This window comes from Cercospora beticola, chromosome 4, assembly GCF_033473495.1.
Source record: "Cercospora beticola chromosome 4, complete sequence".
NCBI classification, from domain to species: domain Eukaryota; kingdom Fungi; phylum Ascomycota; class Dothideomycetes; order Mycosphaerellales; family Mycosphaerellaceae; genus Cercospora; species Cercospora beticola.
Window position 1 is genome coordinate 3,023,517 of NC_088938.1, and position 15,449 is coordinate 3,038,965.

The 15,449-nt window shown below is 53.9% G+C and overlaps 5 protein-coding genes across 5 annotated transcripts; 3 read left to right on the forward strand and 2 right to left on the reverse strand.

The window, feature by feature from the left end:
• Positions 1-1,388: 1,388 nt before the first annotated feature.
• RHO25_006834 (uncharacterized protein) lies at positions 1,389-2,712 on the forward strand (the record flags this gene model as incomplete). Its single annotated transcript, XM_023597631.1, has 4 exons — positions 1,389-1,438; positions 1,507-1,728; positions 1,951-2,286; positions 2,337-2,712. 4 exons carry the CDS (start codon positions 1,389-1,391, stop codon positions 2,710-2,712), a joined length of 984 nt encoding a protein of 327 aa, XP_023451797.1.
• Positions 2,713-5,519: 2,807 nt separating this feature from the next.
• On the reverse strand, positions 5,520-6,683 carry RHO25_006835 (uncharacterized protein; the record flags this gene model as incomplete). Its single annotated transcript, XM_023597632.2, has 1 exon — positions 5,520-6,683. The coding sequence occupies one exon, from the start codon at positions 6,681-6,683 to the stop codon at positions 5,520-5,522; it is 1,164 nt and encodes a 387-aa protein (XP_023451796.1).
• Positions 6,684-9,071: 2,388 nt separating this feature from the next.
• On the reverse strand, positions 9,072-9,961 carry RHO25_006836 (uncharacterized protein; the record flags this gene model as incomplete). Its single annotated transcript, XM_023597633.2, has 5 exons — positions 9,072-9,221; positions 9,280-9,414; positions 9,477-9,674; positions 9,804-9,831; positions 9,894-9,961. 5 exons carry the CDS (start codon positions 9,959-9,961, stop codon positions 9,072-9,074), a joined length of 579 nt encoding a protein of 192 aa, XP_023451795.1.
• Positions 9,962-11,846: 1,885 nt separating this feature from the next.
• Positions 11,847-13,274, forward strand: RHO25_006837 (uncharacterized protein; the record flags this gene model as incomplete). Its single annotated transcript, XM_023597634.2, has 1 exon — positions 11,847-13,274. One exon carries the CDS (start codon positions 11,847-11,849, stop codon positions 13,272-13,274), a length of 1,428 nt encoding a protein of 475 aa, XP_023451805.1.
• Positions 13,275-13,839: 565 nt separating this feature from the next.
• RHO25_006838 (uncharacterized protein) lies at positions 13,840-15,447 on the forward strand (the record flags this gene model as incomplete). Its single annotated transcript, XM_023597635.2, has 2 exons — positions 13,840-14,367; positions 14,422-15,447. 2 exons carry the CDS (start codon positions 13,840-13,842, stop codon positions 15,445-15,447), a joined length of 1,554 nt encoding a protein of 517 aa, XP_023451804.1.
• Between the last annotated feature and the right edge of the window lie 2 nt (positions 15,448-15,449).

Below are 15,449 nucleotides of genomic sequence, written 5' to 3' on the forward strand. Positions count from 1 at the left end.
CCGCCAGGCAAGGAAGACGCCTCCCGCACAGCTCTGCTTCGCTGGTGCAATGCCCTCTCTGCGCTGAGGGAGTTGCTGGCAAAAGGTCGTCGTGCTCGTCGGCCCGGAGCGGGAGATGCTGTACAGGATGGTCGTCAGGTTACACAGGAAGAGGGCGATGGGCAGCACGGGCACGGCTGTACGCCGACGCCTTAAGGAATTGCAGCGCACGAACAAGGTGTGAGCTAGGCCCTGCAGGCCCTGTTCCGGCCAAAGCAAGAAGACGCCCTACGCGGCTAGGGAAGTGTATACTGTCGAGCATGAGCGAGCGTTGTCCAAATCGCGCGTCTGCTGCGTGACGCTGCGCAAGCACTCGACTCGACGTGTGCTTTCTGGTGTGACAATTCTCGATGCACCAGGGACCCTGCTGCCGGCAAAGCGACATGGCCGCCGTCGCTGCATGCAGTCCACACGTCTTGCTTGAGCCGCATGCAACGCGGGATGTTTACCGCCTGTTCGCTGCTCGCCTCCTGCACGCACGAAATAGGGCTGTCGGCGGCCCAGCAAGGTTTGCTACTGTATTGTTGCGGGCCTCGATGCCACCGTTGCTGCATACGCTCGTAACCATCGCGAAGCAGCACGGAAAAATGGATGAACTGGTGATATAGGGTGCAGCACCTAACTTTAGTTGCTGCTCGCAAACTTCGACTACTGTATCCGCCAGCTGAGGCTTGGTCTTAGACCCGGCTATTGAATCTACGCAGAACATGCTTGCACCGAATCTGCCGAGGGTTGGCGCCGCGTGCGCTGGACTCTGCTCTCACTGGCAGCAATGCAGTGCAGGGGGGGTCTTATACCAGCAGAGTATACAGTAGTGGGGAGCACATCATTGCCTCTGAGGTGGCTGGTCGACGGCTCCGTGATCCACTCCTACTGCAGCGACAATTGTAGCCAGTAGTGAGCTTGGCATCATCCGCGGACGCGGCCGCCTGTGAGTATGTATGTATGTAGCTTGGTGCCACATGCAAGTCCTCCGGCAGCAGCGATGCATCCACCGGACCCGAGGCCTTTGGCTGTGCGTGAACGTGGGGAAGGAAAAGGAAAAAGGCAAGCAATGTGTGCCATCAGCTACGCCAGCTCTGCCAAAGACGCACATGCTCTGTCGTATTGCTGACAGTGTGTATCTGCCACTGTCCTTGGCGGGACGCCTTACGGGCTGCCCTCTGTAGCACTGTTGTCATATCTCATCTCATCTTGCTCGCTCTTCACCTCTCCGCCCTATGAGGACTAGCGTCATCGATCAAAACTTTTAGCCGCCACATCCTTGTCCAGCAGCGTCGTTGCACACTGTCCACCACCACACCACCAAGGTCGCCCATCTCCGATTCACATACAGCACCGCCGCCAAGATGCCGCTTCTCGACAAAGTGCATGGCGATCTCGAGTTGTACATTGGCGGGTGCGTCCACAGCTCCTGCCGCGCGCCCGCCGTCTGCGTCGCCACGTCTAGACTCTGATCTGTGCCAGGCTCTTCACTCTACGCCGCAAAGAAGCGCTACAGGCATCGAACATCACGCACGTCCTCTCTGTACTCCGACTACCGCTGGAGGAATCCTTGTTCGAGGACTACCAGCACAAGGTAGTAGAGGTCGACGATGTCGACGACGAAAACTTGCTGGAGCATTTCGAAGACTGCAACAAGTTCATTCAGGCTGGACTCGATGCAGGCGGAGGCGTGCTCGTGCATTGGTAAGTTCCATCCTTTGCCGCTCAGCTATCCAGTAGTCCACCTTCCGCATGAAGAGCAAGCAAGGTTTGTGGCTGAGTGCAACGCTCGTACAACATGATTCTCATGTACCACTTCGCTGGCTCGACGCAGTCACGCATGAACGTGCCACCTGCGGCACTTTCTCATCCTACCCTTAGAAACATCCCACTCAATATCATTCATACTGACACCTGGTAATGCAGTGCAATGGGCAAGTCCCGTTCTGCAACATGCGTATGTGCTTACCTCATGCACAAGTACGGACTCAGTCCGGATGAGGCCTTGGCACAGCTGCGTGTGAGCAGACCGCTTTGTGAGCCGAACGATGGGTTCTGGCAACAGCTGCAGCTTTACCACGATATGGGACGACCTGAAAACATAGAAGAAGTCCCAGCCTATCAGCGTTGGCTGTATCTGCAGGAGGTCGCCTTAAGTCGAGCATGCGGTCAAGCCCCCGAAGCAGAAAAGATTCGTTTCGAGGACGAGCACTCTTCTGGGACTGGTACTTCAGACTTTGAGATGAGATGCAAAAAGTGCAGGTAAGTGAGCAGGAACCCAATCCCAGTGCTAGAGGTATTGACTTGAACAGACGAACTTTGGCCACCTCGCAATACATCGTCAGTCACAAATCACAGCAAGATCAGCAGTCCGGGACGCCACCCGATCGAATGACCACATCAACAGCTTGCGCACACTACTTCCTGGACCCACTGTCCTGGATGAGGCCAGAGCTAGAGCAGGGTAAACTGGATGGACGCCTCGAGTGTCCCAAGTGCAAGACCAACGTGGGCAAGTACGCATGGCAAGGTATGCAGTGCAGCTGCGGCGACTGGGTAGTACCTGGAATCAGCCTTGCAAAGGGTAGAATCGACGAAGTGAAGTCAAGGCCTCAGCAAGGGTATGGCATCCGCATGCCGCCTCCAGCGGCGGGCAGGAAAGCAGGTCAAGGCCAAGGCAACTTGTGAAAGGTGCACGTCATCTATTCACTTATTCCTGACTGCTGAAGGAGCTGCTCCGGAAGCTCCCCTTGTGCGACAATGCACTTGGGCTGCTGGTCTGCTACAAGTGACCTGTCCCCGGCATGCTTAACAATGCTTGGGTATCTCTCAGAGCACAGGCCAATGGGTCGCCGTACTCTAGTGGCAACGTTGCGCAGTGTCGCTATCAGCACAGCAGCTCCGGCTTACGAAGAAGCTCATCGTCAGAACTGCGCAGAACGCGCGGCACAGCGGCCACCTCTTACTCTGCCGCCAATTCTCGGAGAGACATCCTTCTTCAGATGAATGAGGCCTCTTCCAGCGAAACAGACTTCTGCCCGCCTGACTGTGTCGACGCTCCCTCGGATGCCATCGATGATCAAGTCATAGACTCAGCCAGCCACTCAGCTTACGAACGCCCCTCCCTTGCTATGCAAATACGGTTTGCACCAGCACTGCGTCGCTCGCCAGTTTTCACCCGCTTTCAGCTCAGCGGAGAGGCTTCGACAACGTGCTTCTGCTTCTGCAGATATGCAGCCTACACCACGCGAGGCCTGCCCCATTACTTTATCGGGTTAGACTGGGCGCACTTCCCGTAGGTCCGCGGGAGCTTGCACGACGTGATGCCTCGGACCACATAATCGCATCTTCTGAACAGAAGCTTGACCCAACAGCCACGACGTCTGAAGAAAGCAGAGCTGGCGAACAATCACATGTGATGATGGGTCCAGAGTGTCGCTTGGCATGCCTAGCGGCAGATGGCAGAATTCCCAGAAGGATTACGCGAATCGATAGCGATCCATAATTGCTCCTCGTCAAACAGCTCCACAACGGTGAACAGAGCTACAGCGATAATCATATGGACAGCACTTTCCAATGGCCCCGAACATCAACCTATCGTCTGCATGGCAAGAAATGCGCAGAAGCCCGAAACCAAAAAGCCGAAGCTGATACAGCACACCTCCAAAGACCCCAGCCACGCCAGCCTTCTCCACTCTCAAGGACGATGTAACCTCCCCGCAAGCCAAAGGAAGAAACGGACCTCCACATTTTTCGGCGATTCCCGCATGAACTTCGCCGTCTCTACGCAGCTCATGGGGGCCCACTATCAACACCAAATCCTCTTCGAAACCAACACCATTCCATCTTCTGCACGCTGACGGGCATAACTCCTACTCCGCGTCACCTTCCTGTTCGAGTTTGGCGTGCTCGATCCCAGTTACCAGAGAAAGTCGCGTTACACAGCAGATTTTCGTCTTCGTGCCGCACCGAAACGAGGACGAGCCGTGACGAGATTTTCTTCTGCAGAAGAGGCGTGAGGCGAACATACGATAGAGTGTATGTCCAAAGCAAAGACGACGATGACTTCAACTCCAAGAAAGTCCCGAAAGAACCCCATCTTGTGAAACAAGCCCAGCCTCTACTCGCCCTATCATTCCCAACTCTCCAAAGATCGTCAAAAGATCATACGACATTTCAGCCTGAAAAGAGTTCCCACTCCACTGCAATCCCCTTGTCTAGCACCACAGCACAGCCACACATAAGTAACCGACAGGCCTATTGCATACATAGCTTCCAAATCCAAAGCACAAAGATATATTGAAATATGACCCAATTCTGCATGCACAAGCGGATGCACGATCACGATCCTGGGTCTCCACTTTCTGCTTCGCCGCACACTTGCTGAAGATAATTGTTGACAAGAAGAAACATGAACAGCACAACATGAAACCCACAATATACACCATGACGAGCAGAAGTCTTGATCAAGCCTGCGAGAAGTCTCGATAAAGCCTGCGTGTCCTCGTGCGATCGATGCGGTGAGTAGTAAGCTATAGTATATGCAAGACGGCCCTACAGGCTGGAAGGCAGCAGCCGACAAGCACGCGCTGCAGCTCCGACGATGATCCACTACAGTATCAGTCGTGCTCCTTCTGGTCTTGTCACATGCATGCATATGACCGCAGCTGCGTTCGAGCAGGCACACAAGCACAGGTACACCTGGGTACGTGTAGGACAGATCTGGCGACCTACGTGTCAATGAATAGCGAAGCATCTAGACAACGATTATATGCTGGCAGCCGCATTGGCGAGCCTAGAAATCTGCCCGCACATGCCATATGAGCCTTATGGCAGTCTAGCCTTTCTCGCGTAGAATCCCACAACAAGGTTCTTCACTGCTCAAGCTTCCCGTGAGAAGAAGGTGCACTGTACACGCTACAATGCCTCGAAGCAAGGTCCGAGGATCATCTATCTTCACAATTGGAAGAAGGTTAACGATAAAAGCATCGATAGCAGTAGCAGCAGCAGTATCATTGAGATGTATACTCATTCAACTATCCACTTCATTTCCACCTCTGAAACCAAGCGACTTTCTTTTGCCCTTGCAGCAGCAGCGCAGCATGGTGCCGTTCCGTATTCTTTCTCTAATGCAAAATTACCCATATCGAGGGAGGCGAAATCTTTTACTTGGACTGAACCACCAGCGCCTTCGCTAAATCCAAAAAAGCCGAACTCCATCAAGCTCGCCAGAGAGAGCAGAGAGGAGTGGCTGAACCCAAGTAGACAAAGGAAATATTCCGATTATTTTGGTCATCGCCAGAAGAAACACAGCCCAGTGAATCCTGTCGCTCTGTCGTTCAAGGGGAGTGCGCGTAGCCTCGTGGGGACCATGCTGAGGATCCTGAGTGTCGGCAAGGTGCTTGTCCCTCGAGATCGATTGGCAACAAGTCGCAATCAAGTCCAGCCGAAGGCGATCCGAAGCTTGATTCTGGTGACTCCGCTATCGGACTCTCCTATGAGCGGCCTCGAATAGCGATAGGAGGAGTGGTGGCAGATGTTGAGACCACCTGAACATCGGGAATGTCCAGACATTGTTCACTATCACCACTGTCCGTCATCAATGTATCCACCAAGTTTTTGTCCGCGTCGAATCCATGGACCACGATATCAGAATCGAGTTCACGCGAGTCTCGCCCAAGACTCGAACTAACCCCATCACCAGCCTGGGGCAGGGTTTCACCAGATAAATATCTTCTGGCAATGAGGAAAGGGCCATCGGACTTGTCGCTGGCGTCGCTTGTCTGGCTTGAATCGCTGCTGCAGATCGAAGCAGTGTTATGCGACGGCAAAGAGCTAGCCAATTCGTAGACGCTATTGAATGAATCGACGCGCTCTCGACTGTCTCCCTTGAAGCCCTTGAGGAGACCGTGACGCCGACCGTACTGGTGAACAAGCTCCGGGTCGAAGCTCTTGATCAGTTCAATGTCGCCATCGCGCGGTTTCGGGTCGGCGTAAGTCCTGTATTCAAGGAGAATTTCGTCCATCGGCCACTGCTGAATCTTGCGGATGCAAGCGACGACACACCCGGTGCGGTGGCGGCCTTGGTTGCAATGGATATACACGGGGTGGTGCATTGGATTCAGGGCGAAAAGCACGGCGTCGCAGAGAGTGTCGAAGTTGGTCTTAACTTTGCCCTCCTTGTTGGGTTCGACATCAAGAATCTTTCTGTTGATGCCATGTTGCCAGACAAATTGGTCGTAGTGCTCACAGGATTCTGTCTTGGTGACAAGGGTGAGTATTGATTTGAGCTTCAACGTCTCCATAAACTCGATGTTGCGAGCTTGTGGGAATGCACTGCGGTACATGGTGTTGTCGACCACAGTGCCATAGTTGGGTGCTGGCACGAGGGGTAGTAGCCGCACAGGACATGGCATCAAAGTCACTCGAGGCGTTGGCGAGCGCGACTCTGGCGGTGTTGGTGGTTGTGACGAGGTAGTCGGAACACCCTCCCATGCATTGCCTGTACCCTCCACCTCTCCTTTGGCTTGGCACGTGGCAGAAGACTTCTCCTTTCTGGCGCTCATCTTGGAGCTGTCGTGATTTGTAGACTCGTCCGAGGCGGACACCGTTGCTGCGAGATCCACCGCGCTGAGAAAGCTGTCGCGCAGATATGGCATGTCTTGGTATCTGGGTGTCGGTCTTGCCGATGGAGCGAACGTTTTATAGACGGCGATCTCGTTCGGGCAGGTCGAGTGCTCGGTGTTCTATACCGCGGGATCGATGACTTTAGTGTATGCGGTTTCTGATGAATGGGTGTGGTATATGTATGCGCGAGGTGACTGTTTGAGGACACTTGAGGTCAAGGTCTCAAAAGGTCGGTTGATGCCGCCCTGAGGACAATCAGTAATGCTGTTCACTGAAGGCCACACGTCCATCGCCATTCACCACTCTTCACCCCGCCCCGCCCCGTCGAGCGATCAATGAGAGGCGGGCACGTGTCGAGTGGAACAAGTCCGCAACTCACCTTCGGGAGCTGTGGTCAAGCTATAGGAAGAGCCATGATGACGAGAGTTATTGTGGTGTGTACGCGAGGCGTCCCTTCACCGAGTTGTCGTGTTGGAGATGTATGAGGCTCGCGTGATGCCGTCGAGGCAGGGAAGCGACGGTGGTGGTATCGGTGGTCGATCGAGACGAGGTGGAGGAGCGAAGGAGGAAGGCGAAGGGCTGCTCCAGCACTTCCTGCTGTGCGCAGATGGTCGAAATGGCAGTCTGGTGCGTGTGCTCTGCGTTCCTGGCGCGCGGTGCACGTAGACTTTGCGATGTCGTCCACTCGCGACTCTGGTAATGCGTTTTTCGGAGTGAGCCGTGCGGTGGGCGCCTTCGCGGACTAGTCGCCCGCTACCAACCCGCGCGGTAGTAGTGAATCAATCTGTTAATGCCACTACCACCGCTAGCCCGCTCACCCACTGCTGATTACTGAAGGCACGCTCTCGCGGGAGTGTCGTCAGGGAACGTTCCAGGATGTCGCCTGAAATTTCACTCCAGCTTGACTTTCGAACGTCAACGTAGCTCGGTCGCGTGCAAGGCAGCAAAAGGCAATCGCCTGGTCGAAGCACTCTGTCGCGACGGACAAGATCTGGTCGAAGTAGGAAATACGCGGTGGACGATCCACTTTCCTGGTCCCTTTGACGCAATCCGAGGAAGCGGTCGTATGGACGTCAATGCCAGATGCGTCGCGGACGCGGAAGCGTGCGGATTTTCCAGATCAAGTCGGCTTTCACAAGCAGGATCACCGATGCCCTGTGTACGGGACGGTGTGATGCTGGCAACCCTTCTTCACGGCCGCGTGGTTGTCTTCCCTCGCTCCGCGGCTGGCGCTCCCACGAATCGATGGATCCGAGAGCCTGCTTCTGAGCGACTCCCGCTCTAGAACGTCCAGAGTGTCTCAGCCCTACGAGCTCACCGTACCTGATCGTGGAGTGATTAGTGTTGGAATCGATGCGTGTCATGCGTTCCGCCGGGCTTGTTGACGCAAGAAAACGTGACAGCGAGAGTTGCATAACTATCAGGCAAGCGTTTGACTTTGCTTCGATGCTGTCGTCGGTGGAAGAACGAGGTCTTTGTCCAGGTGCTCGCCGTCCGGCGTTGAAGGATTCGCTCGCATATACACTGTTGCAGCATGTGATCGAGCGCCACCTGCAGTTGTACCCACAGAAATGGTGTTGGTAGACTAATTGTTATAGCAAAGAAACATGTTCAGTCACGGCATGGGTGGTATTCGGTGTATTTGAGGGCATCATTGAGCTCACTGCCCGTTCAACTGATCAAGCACGCGGCAGCTCTCAAGAAAGCATGTGCTTGCTCCGGCCGCAAATAAGTGCGCTTGTGTCCAGATCATGCATTCTCTTCTCCCGCATATTGGACTGCAAACGCGGAATGGGTCTCAGAACGTGCTCGGTTGTGCCCGTCTTATTCGCCTGTCACTTCAGGTCTGTCAAATAACGCGCGGAAAGTGCGCTTGTTCCTTGTGCACATGATCAGATCCTCCACCTTGCCTGAGTCAAGCACAACGTGGGATCTGATCTCATCATCTGCTCCCACCAATACGTGGTTTCCTGATTAGTGGTGATGATGTGAAAGTAAGAGGAGGCGGTCAGTGGTAGAAAACAGCATTCAATTTCCCTGGTAGTAACGCCAGCACAGTATTGCCATGATATGACTCTAAAGAACTCCCGCTGCTGACCTGTAAACGAGGGTTCGGCCAGCTGGACTGCCCGCTCCCTCGGGCCCTTTACACGTCCTGTTCGCTTGCTCCAGGGCCCTCACTCCAAGCGTCATCTACGCAACATGTGTGCTCCGGCCTACCGTCCGTCGACAGGGCTCATCAAAATAGACACTCTCCTCCATGCGTTCGCGCTCGCTCGCTTCTCTTGTGGTCGTTTCTGCAGATTATAAAGGCCGAGTAATGCAGCTGCAATTTGCCGTCGTTTCTCTCGAGGTATCAGGGTAGGTAAGACAGTTCGGAAGACAGTGGTTCGGCTGGGTATGGCAATGTGGTGAGTAGTTTACAAGATGGAGCACTTCTTCTCCTTCTTCTTTCGTGTAAGGAGAGCAGCGCGTGTGGCGTGCTCGAAGACTTCCCTGACGCCTTCGTTGGTCTTGGCAGAGCATTCAAGGTACTTCTGAGCACCAATCTTCTTGCGGACATCCTCAGCCTGGAGTGGGTTGTGTCAGTGTGGGTCGCCGGTATTCGTTTGTCCTTGCATCGCTTACCTGCTCGGGTGTCACTGGTTTTTGCGACGTCTTGTGCAGCTCTTCAATTGTCTTCTGGTCGTATCGGAGATCCTTCTTGCAGCCAACGAGGATGATGGGCAGGCCCTGGCAGAAGTGCAGGACCTCTGAGATCCACTGTAGATTGCAGCCAATCAGCATACATGTTCGCAGTGCGAGGCACGTGAGTCGCCCCATACCTTCTCTTGGACGTTGTCGAGCGAATCTGGAGAGTCGATGGCGAAGCAGATGAGAATGACATGCGAGTCTGGGTATGACAGAGGTCGGAGACGATCGTAGTCTTCTTGGCCCGCAGTATCCCAAAGTGCTAGTTCAACGTGTTTGCCGTCCACTTCGACATCGGCGACATAGTTCTCGAAGACAGTTGGGACGTAGACCTAGAAGCTGCCGTGTCAGTATATGCATCGGTCGGAAAGGATGTCGTAGCTCTGGCGGAGATGGTGGCCCTTATCGGCAGAGATGACGCGGTCGGCGATTAGGGGTCGGGATGGGCGTTGTGGACGAACCTCTGGGAATGTACCCTTGGAGAAGACGCTGGCGCAGTCGTCAGTATGCTGGCGGTAGGAGGGAGCAGCAGTGGCATGCCGGAGACTCACATGAGGAGACAGGTCTTTCCACAGGCACCGTCACCAACGATGACGAGCTTGCGACGGATTTCCGCCATTTGCGCGACGGGTCAAGGAGCGCGCCGGGCGGCTAGCAGTGGACAGTGAGGTCGAGAGCGGAGCGCTGTGGTGGCGATGATGGAGAGTGGTGTTGTTGGGGGCGGTGGACGGGGAGGGCGTGAGGGAGGGAAGTCGCAAATGGATTGATGAGACCTGCCCTCAACTTGTCGCCGCGGGTACTAGCGCCCGCCTGGCCTCTGCTCCTGCTGCTGGGCTGTGTTTGCGAGACACAACTTGCACACCGCACTCGAGCGGTTGTCCGGCGGGCGTGGATGGCGGCAGTGATGCTCTGCACTGGAACGACAATACGATGCTACGATGCTCTTGTTGTTGCCACAAGTGTGCGAGTCGCTGGAAGAAGGTGTGTTGCTGGCGAAGAGCACCATAGCAACAGCGAAAGCCTCGTCGGCTTGAAAGCACGTTGCAGTACCAAGATCCTGGTCACGAGCCACGCCGCGCGGAGCGAGCACGCTTCCCACAACAGCCTGTTTCCAGCTCACGTCTCACGTCCACTCACACTCGTCGCCGCCGTCTCCGCCATTGAGGCCGCCACTCGTGCGACGCAGCACCGTGCACATCTTCATCTCGAACAGGCTGCGCTGCTCGTCCTCTAGCTTCTGCCGCGCCACAATCATGACCCCAGTCTAGCTGAGACTCGTCAGCCCACTACTCGTATCGCCTCAGGCACACGACCACACATCTGCCGTGCTTCAACCGCAGACCACTGCTTCATGCAAAAAGGCTACCGTCGCAGATGTGCATCTGTGTGCAAGTCAATGAATGCTTGTTCGCTCATCTCAGAGCTTCGTTCTTTATGAGCATTGGTCTTCATCAGCGAACATCACGGGCTCGAATACGATACTCTGCGAGTTTAAGCTCGTACAAACAAGCCACCATAAGTCAATACAATATGTGCTAAACCGATTTGTCTATCCTGGCATCAAAGACTAGAGACACTACACAACTCCCCAGTGTCTGACTTCTTCATAGTACTTCTACAGCCCACGAGCCCAAAACTTCAAACATACCCGCAACAATCTGCTTCGACCCATATTTCGTGCAAAGTGGTATAATTGCACGCATTGGATTTCCCCGAGAGAGGGCCGCACCGCATGGTCAGCAGTCATTAACTGTCAGTGTGATCGAATTTGCATCCACAGTAATTATCATGGAATATGCGGATCACAAGCAGCAGCTGGGTCCCGCGCGAGCCCGCGTCGAACGGTGACGATGACCATCGTGGAGCGTTACTACAACGCCTCGAACAACGAACGCGAGTGCAGATACTCCATCGTGAAATTCCATGGCCGTCAAGCAAGAAGACACTGCAATGACGAACGATGAGTTTTTCGTCATCGGCTTGGAACCCCCCCAGACTATCTTTACCGCTTCAAAAGACGATGGCATTCCAACTTCGTGATGAAGTCCAGTGCAGTTTTAGACGCATATCGTCTGTTCAGTGCCAAGATGGGATGGGGGTAGTGTAGATTATAGAGCTTGTTACTTGCAATGTAGTTACAGGCAGCATACCTTATATTATTCTGCACGGATGCCTAAGCAGATCTGCACTCAGTAACGCACTTGCATGCAGCCCATCGCGTGTCTCGAACGCACTTTCCTCCCGTAGCATCTCATGAGTGATCGCAAATCAGCAATGAGTCGCCGTGCATCACAAAGACACATTGTTAGGTTAGCTCTCGCCCAAATTTCCAAGTTTGGCTTCGCAGGCCTCGGCTTGGGCTTGTGAAAGCAGCATCTCCAGATGTGTGGGGAGAGATCCCTGCATGATTGCAGCATTGCTCTTGGAAAGTGAACTCGACGTACATGCCTTCTCAACTCTTCGCATGTAACCCGTAGCAGCTGAGAACGCAGAACACAGTCAGCATGGCCTCAGGAGCCAGCACACCGCGATCTCGTTCGCGAGCCAAAAGATCAACAACCAACCTCGCCAACCTTCGACTCGCACCTCTCTCAACCAAATACGAAGCTTCTAAAGGCGACCTGCCTGTCAAAAGCCCTCTCAGAACGCCCTACGATGCAGAGAGCGAAGCAGAATATGTCCGGAAGCACCCGAGCTATCTACAAGGACAATCTGCGCCCACCACACCTGGCATATTGAGCAGGAGCAACAGCAAGAGACATCTAGGTGGTGGGCTGAGCAGAAGAGGCAGTCTCTACGATACCGGCGAGGACGCAGATGTGGAGAGCGATGTCCCAAACTATGCTTCCGGCCCAGGCAGAGATACTCTACGCGTCGACATTGGCTCTGGACAGATTCCCAAAGCCAAAAGTGAAGCTGCTCTACACGGCCAACAACATGAACGGGATGCACGGAAAGCCGCACACCGCCTGTCTGGTCCAGGCGTACCTCTACATCCGCAGCAACGAAACAACAGATACAACCCTCGCGGTCGCAGAAGCGGAGCTGCGACACCTACGCAGAAACGCCATGACACCGATTTATCCGCCGATAGCTGGCTCACACACACGAGTGCCATGACCAGTGCTCTAGTACGTGAAGACAAAGGTCAAAGTTGGATGACAACGCGGCAGACATCCACATCCCTTGCTCCGCCTACCGACTCAGAAGACGATGACGAGGATGATAATTACGAAGAAATGGCCGCTCTTGCAGCTAGTACGGCGAAGATGCAGCAACAAAGTTCTTCATATAGCTACTCTGGCTACGCGTACGAAGGAGGCAGTCCTGTGTCAACCAGACAAAGTCGCAGTGCATGGGGCAGTCGCTATGGATCTCGACCTGCTAGTAACAGGACAAGTCGCTTAGCAAGTCCTGTGGGCACCAGAACGCCAAGGAGATTCTCGTCTGATCGGCCTCAGAACGTAGGGTACTTTGACAATTATGCGGGTGGTGGTGCTATGGCAGAGGAGGATGAGCAGCCAGGGTTTGTGAAGAAGGAGGACACGCGTGGCGAAGAGACGGAGGAAGAAGAGAAAGAGATTGCGAGATTAAGCCAGACGGAAGGGTTTGGCTTGGGCAATGTTGTTGATAAAGTCATGAATTTTCAATTATTTGGTGGAAATGAGGGGGCAGAGACGACAGACGATGACGTTGATCCTGATGTTGCCAGAAGACCTGAGATGGACGGTGCGGTAGGTGAAACGCCAGAAGAGGCGAAGAGGAGGATGGAAGCAGAAAAAGAAAGAAGAAAAGAGGAGAAAGATAAGTTGACGAAACAGCGTGCTCCTGCACCGCTAGGTGAAGATGGCAAAACGGCTGCGGGAGAAGTGAGTGCAGGCTGGCAGGATGCGAGTTGGCTATTGAGCGTGGCAGCGAAGGCATTGTTCTGAGCCTTTTGGCAAGTCCAATGAGAGGCAACATGATTCGGCGCAACTCAGGAAATGGAGAATGCGTCAATGGGAAAATCATTCCCAGCTTATTATAGCAATAATCTTGAACTACGACATGAGTACGACACCGCCTGATTGTGCAGCGTCTATCGAATGAGATTCCGATGAACTATCGGTTTACCGGGTTCTTGGTTCGGACGGCTGGGTGTTCGTCAGATCCACATTCGTTCTTAGGACGTTGGCGAGCGCGATAATCGATCAGTGAACGAACTCTTCAGCCAAGAAGCTGTCATTTGGGATAGCATAGCGACGTATACTTAATGTGTTTGGAGGATCGCAATCGGGCAAGAACGCCCAATCCCACGCGGCTTCCGCCGACCTCGGATTCCGCTGTCCGCGTCTTCGGCATCAATGCCAAAAACAACTTTTTTTGACACCATCATGCGATTGCGACATCACGACTAGATAAGGAAATTGGTAGTGTGCCGGCGCAGTAGTAAAGAAGGTTTCTTTATTTTCCTATATTCACTCTTTTTCCATCGTACACCAACAAACTCTCACCACCATGTCCACGTTATCCAACGCCTTTTCCAGCACGTCCACCGCGACGGCCGTTGTGGTGCCCGGACCACCCGTTCAAGAGATCAGCTATTCGAAGCTCTACGCCGATGTCTTGTCTTTTCAGAAGAAGCTTGCGAAGTTAGGGATTACGCCTGGTGCTGCTGTTTCGATTGCGATTCCGAATAATTATGCCTTCATTGTTTCATTCCTGGCTTCGGCGTGGCAGAGAGGGATTGCCGCGCCTTTGAATCCGGCGTACAAGCAGAGCGAATTCGAGTTCTACATCGATGACCTGTCATCAGCGCTGGTGTTGGTTCCTCAGGGTCAGGCAGATGGGCCTGCGGTGAAGGCTGCGAAGAGATATAACGCTGCTGTGGCAGAGTGCTATCAAGATGCGAAGACTGGGGAGATTGTGTTGGATGTTAAGGACAATGGCAAGCTTGCTGAAAAAGGAAATGTCACATTGGAGAAGGCTCAGCCGGAAGATACTGCGCTTGTGCTACATACGTCGGGCACGACAGGCAGACCGAAGGTATGGCGTTTGGGATACTACGGGCAAGGGAAAGATCGCTGACAAGAAAAATAGGCTGTTCCTCTCTCCCACCGCAACCTGACTAGAACCATGCTTAACATCAAGAACACCTACGAACTTTCTCCGGCCGACCGCACAATGCTTGTCATGCCGCTCTTCCACGTTCATGGCCTCTTAGCCGGCTTCCTCGCACCCCTCGCCTCAGGTGGCTCCGTCATCGTGCCAGGCGCATTCTCCGCCAGCACATTCTGGAACCAATTCGTGACCCATAAGGCCAACTGGTACACAGCCGTCCCAACGATTCACCAAATTCTCCTCAAAACGCCCTCTGCATGGCCCAACCCAATGCCCAACATTCGCTTCATTCGCAGCTGCAGCAGCCCTCTTAGCCCCAAGGTTTTTCACGACCTCGAAGCGGCGTTCAAAGCTCCCGTTCTAGAAGCCTACGCCATGACCGAAGCCTCTCACCAAATGACATCCAACCCACTTCCCAGCAAAGGAAAACGCAAGCCGGGCTCCGTCGGCATCGGCCAAGGCGTCGAGGTCGTCATCCTCGACTCCGAAGGCAAGAAACTTCCTCGTGGCCAACAAGGCGAAATCTCCATCAAAGGCACCAATGTCACAAAAGGCTACATCAACAACGAAAAAGCCAATCAGGAAGCTTTCACTCCCGAGGGCTACTTCCGAACCGGAGATCAAGGCTATCTCGACGAGGACGGATACGTAATCATCACGGGCCGCATCAAGGAGCTCATCAACAAAGGAGGCGAGAAGATCAGCCCGATCGAGTTGGATAACACCTTGGCGCAAAATCCTAAGGTTGCCGAGGCGGTATCTTTTGCGATTCCGGACGACCTTTACGGACAAGATGTGGGCGTTGCCATCGTGGTGAAGGAAGGACAGAACTTGTCAGCAGACGAGCTGGTTCAGTATATGAAGGAGAAGGTGGCCAAATTCAAAGTACCGAAGAAGGTCTTTTTCGTGAAGGTCATGCCAAAGACTGCGACTGGCAAGATTCAACGGAGGAATATTGCAGATGCGATGTTGAAATCCGAGGGACAAGTCAAAGCGAAGCTGTAAGG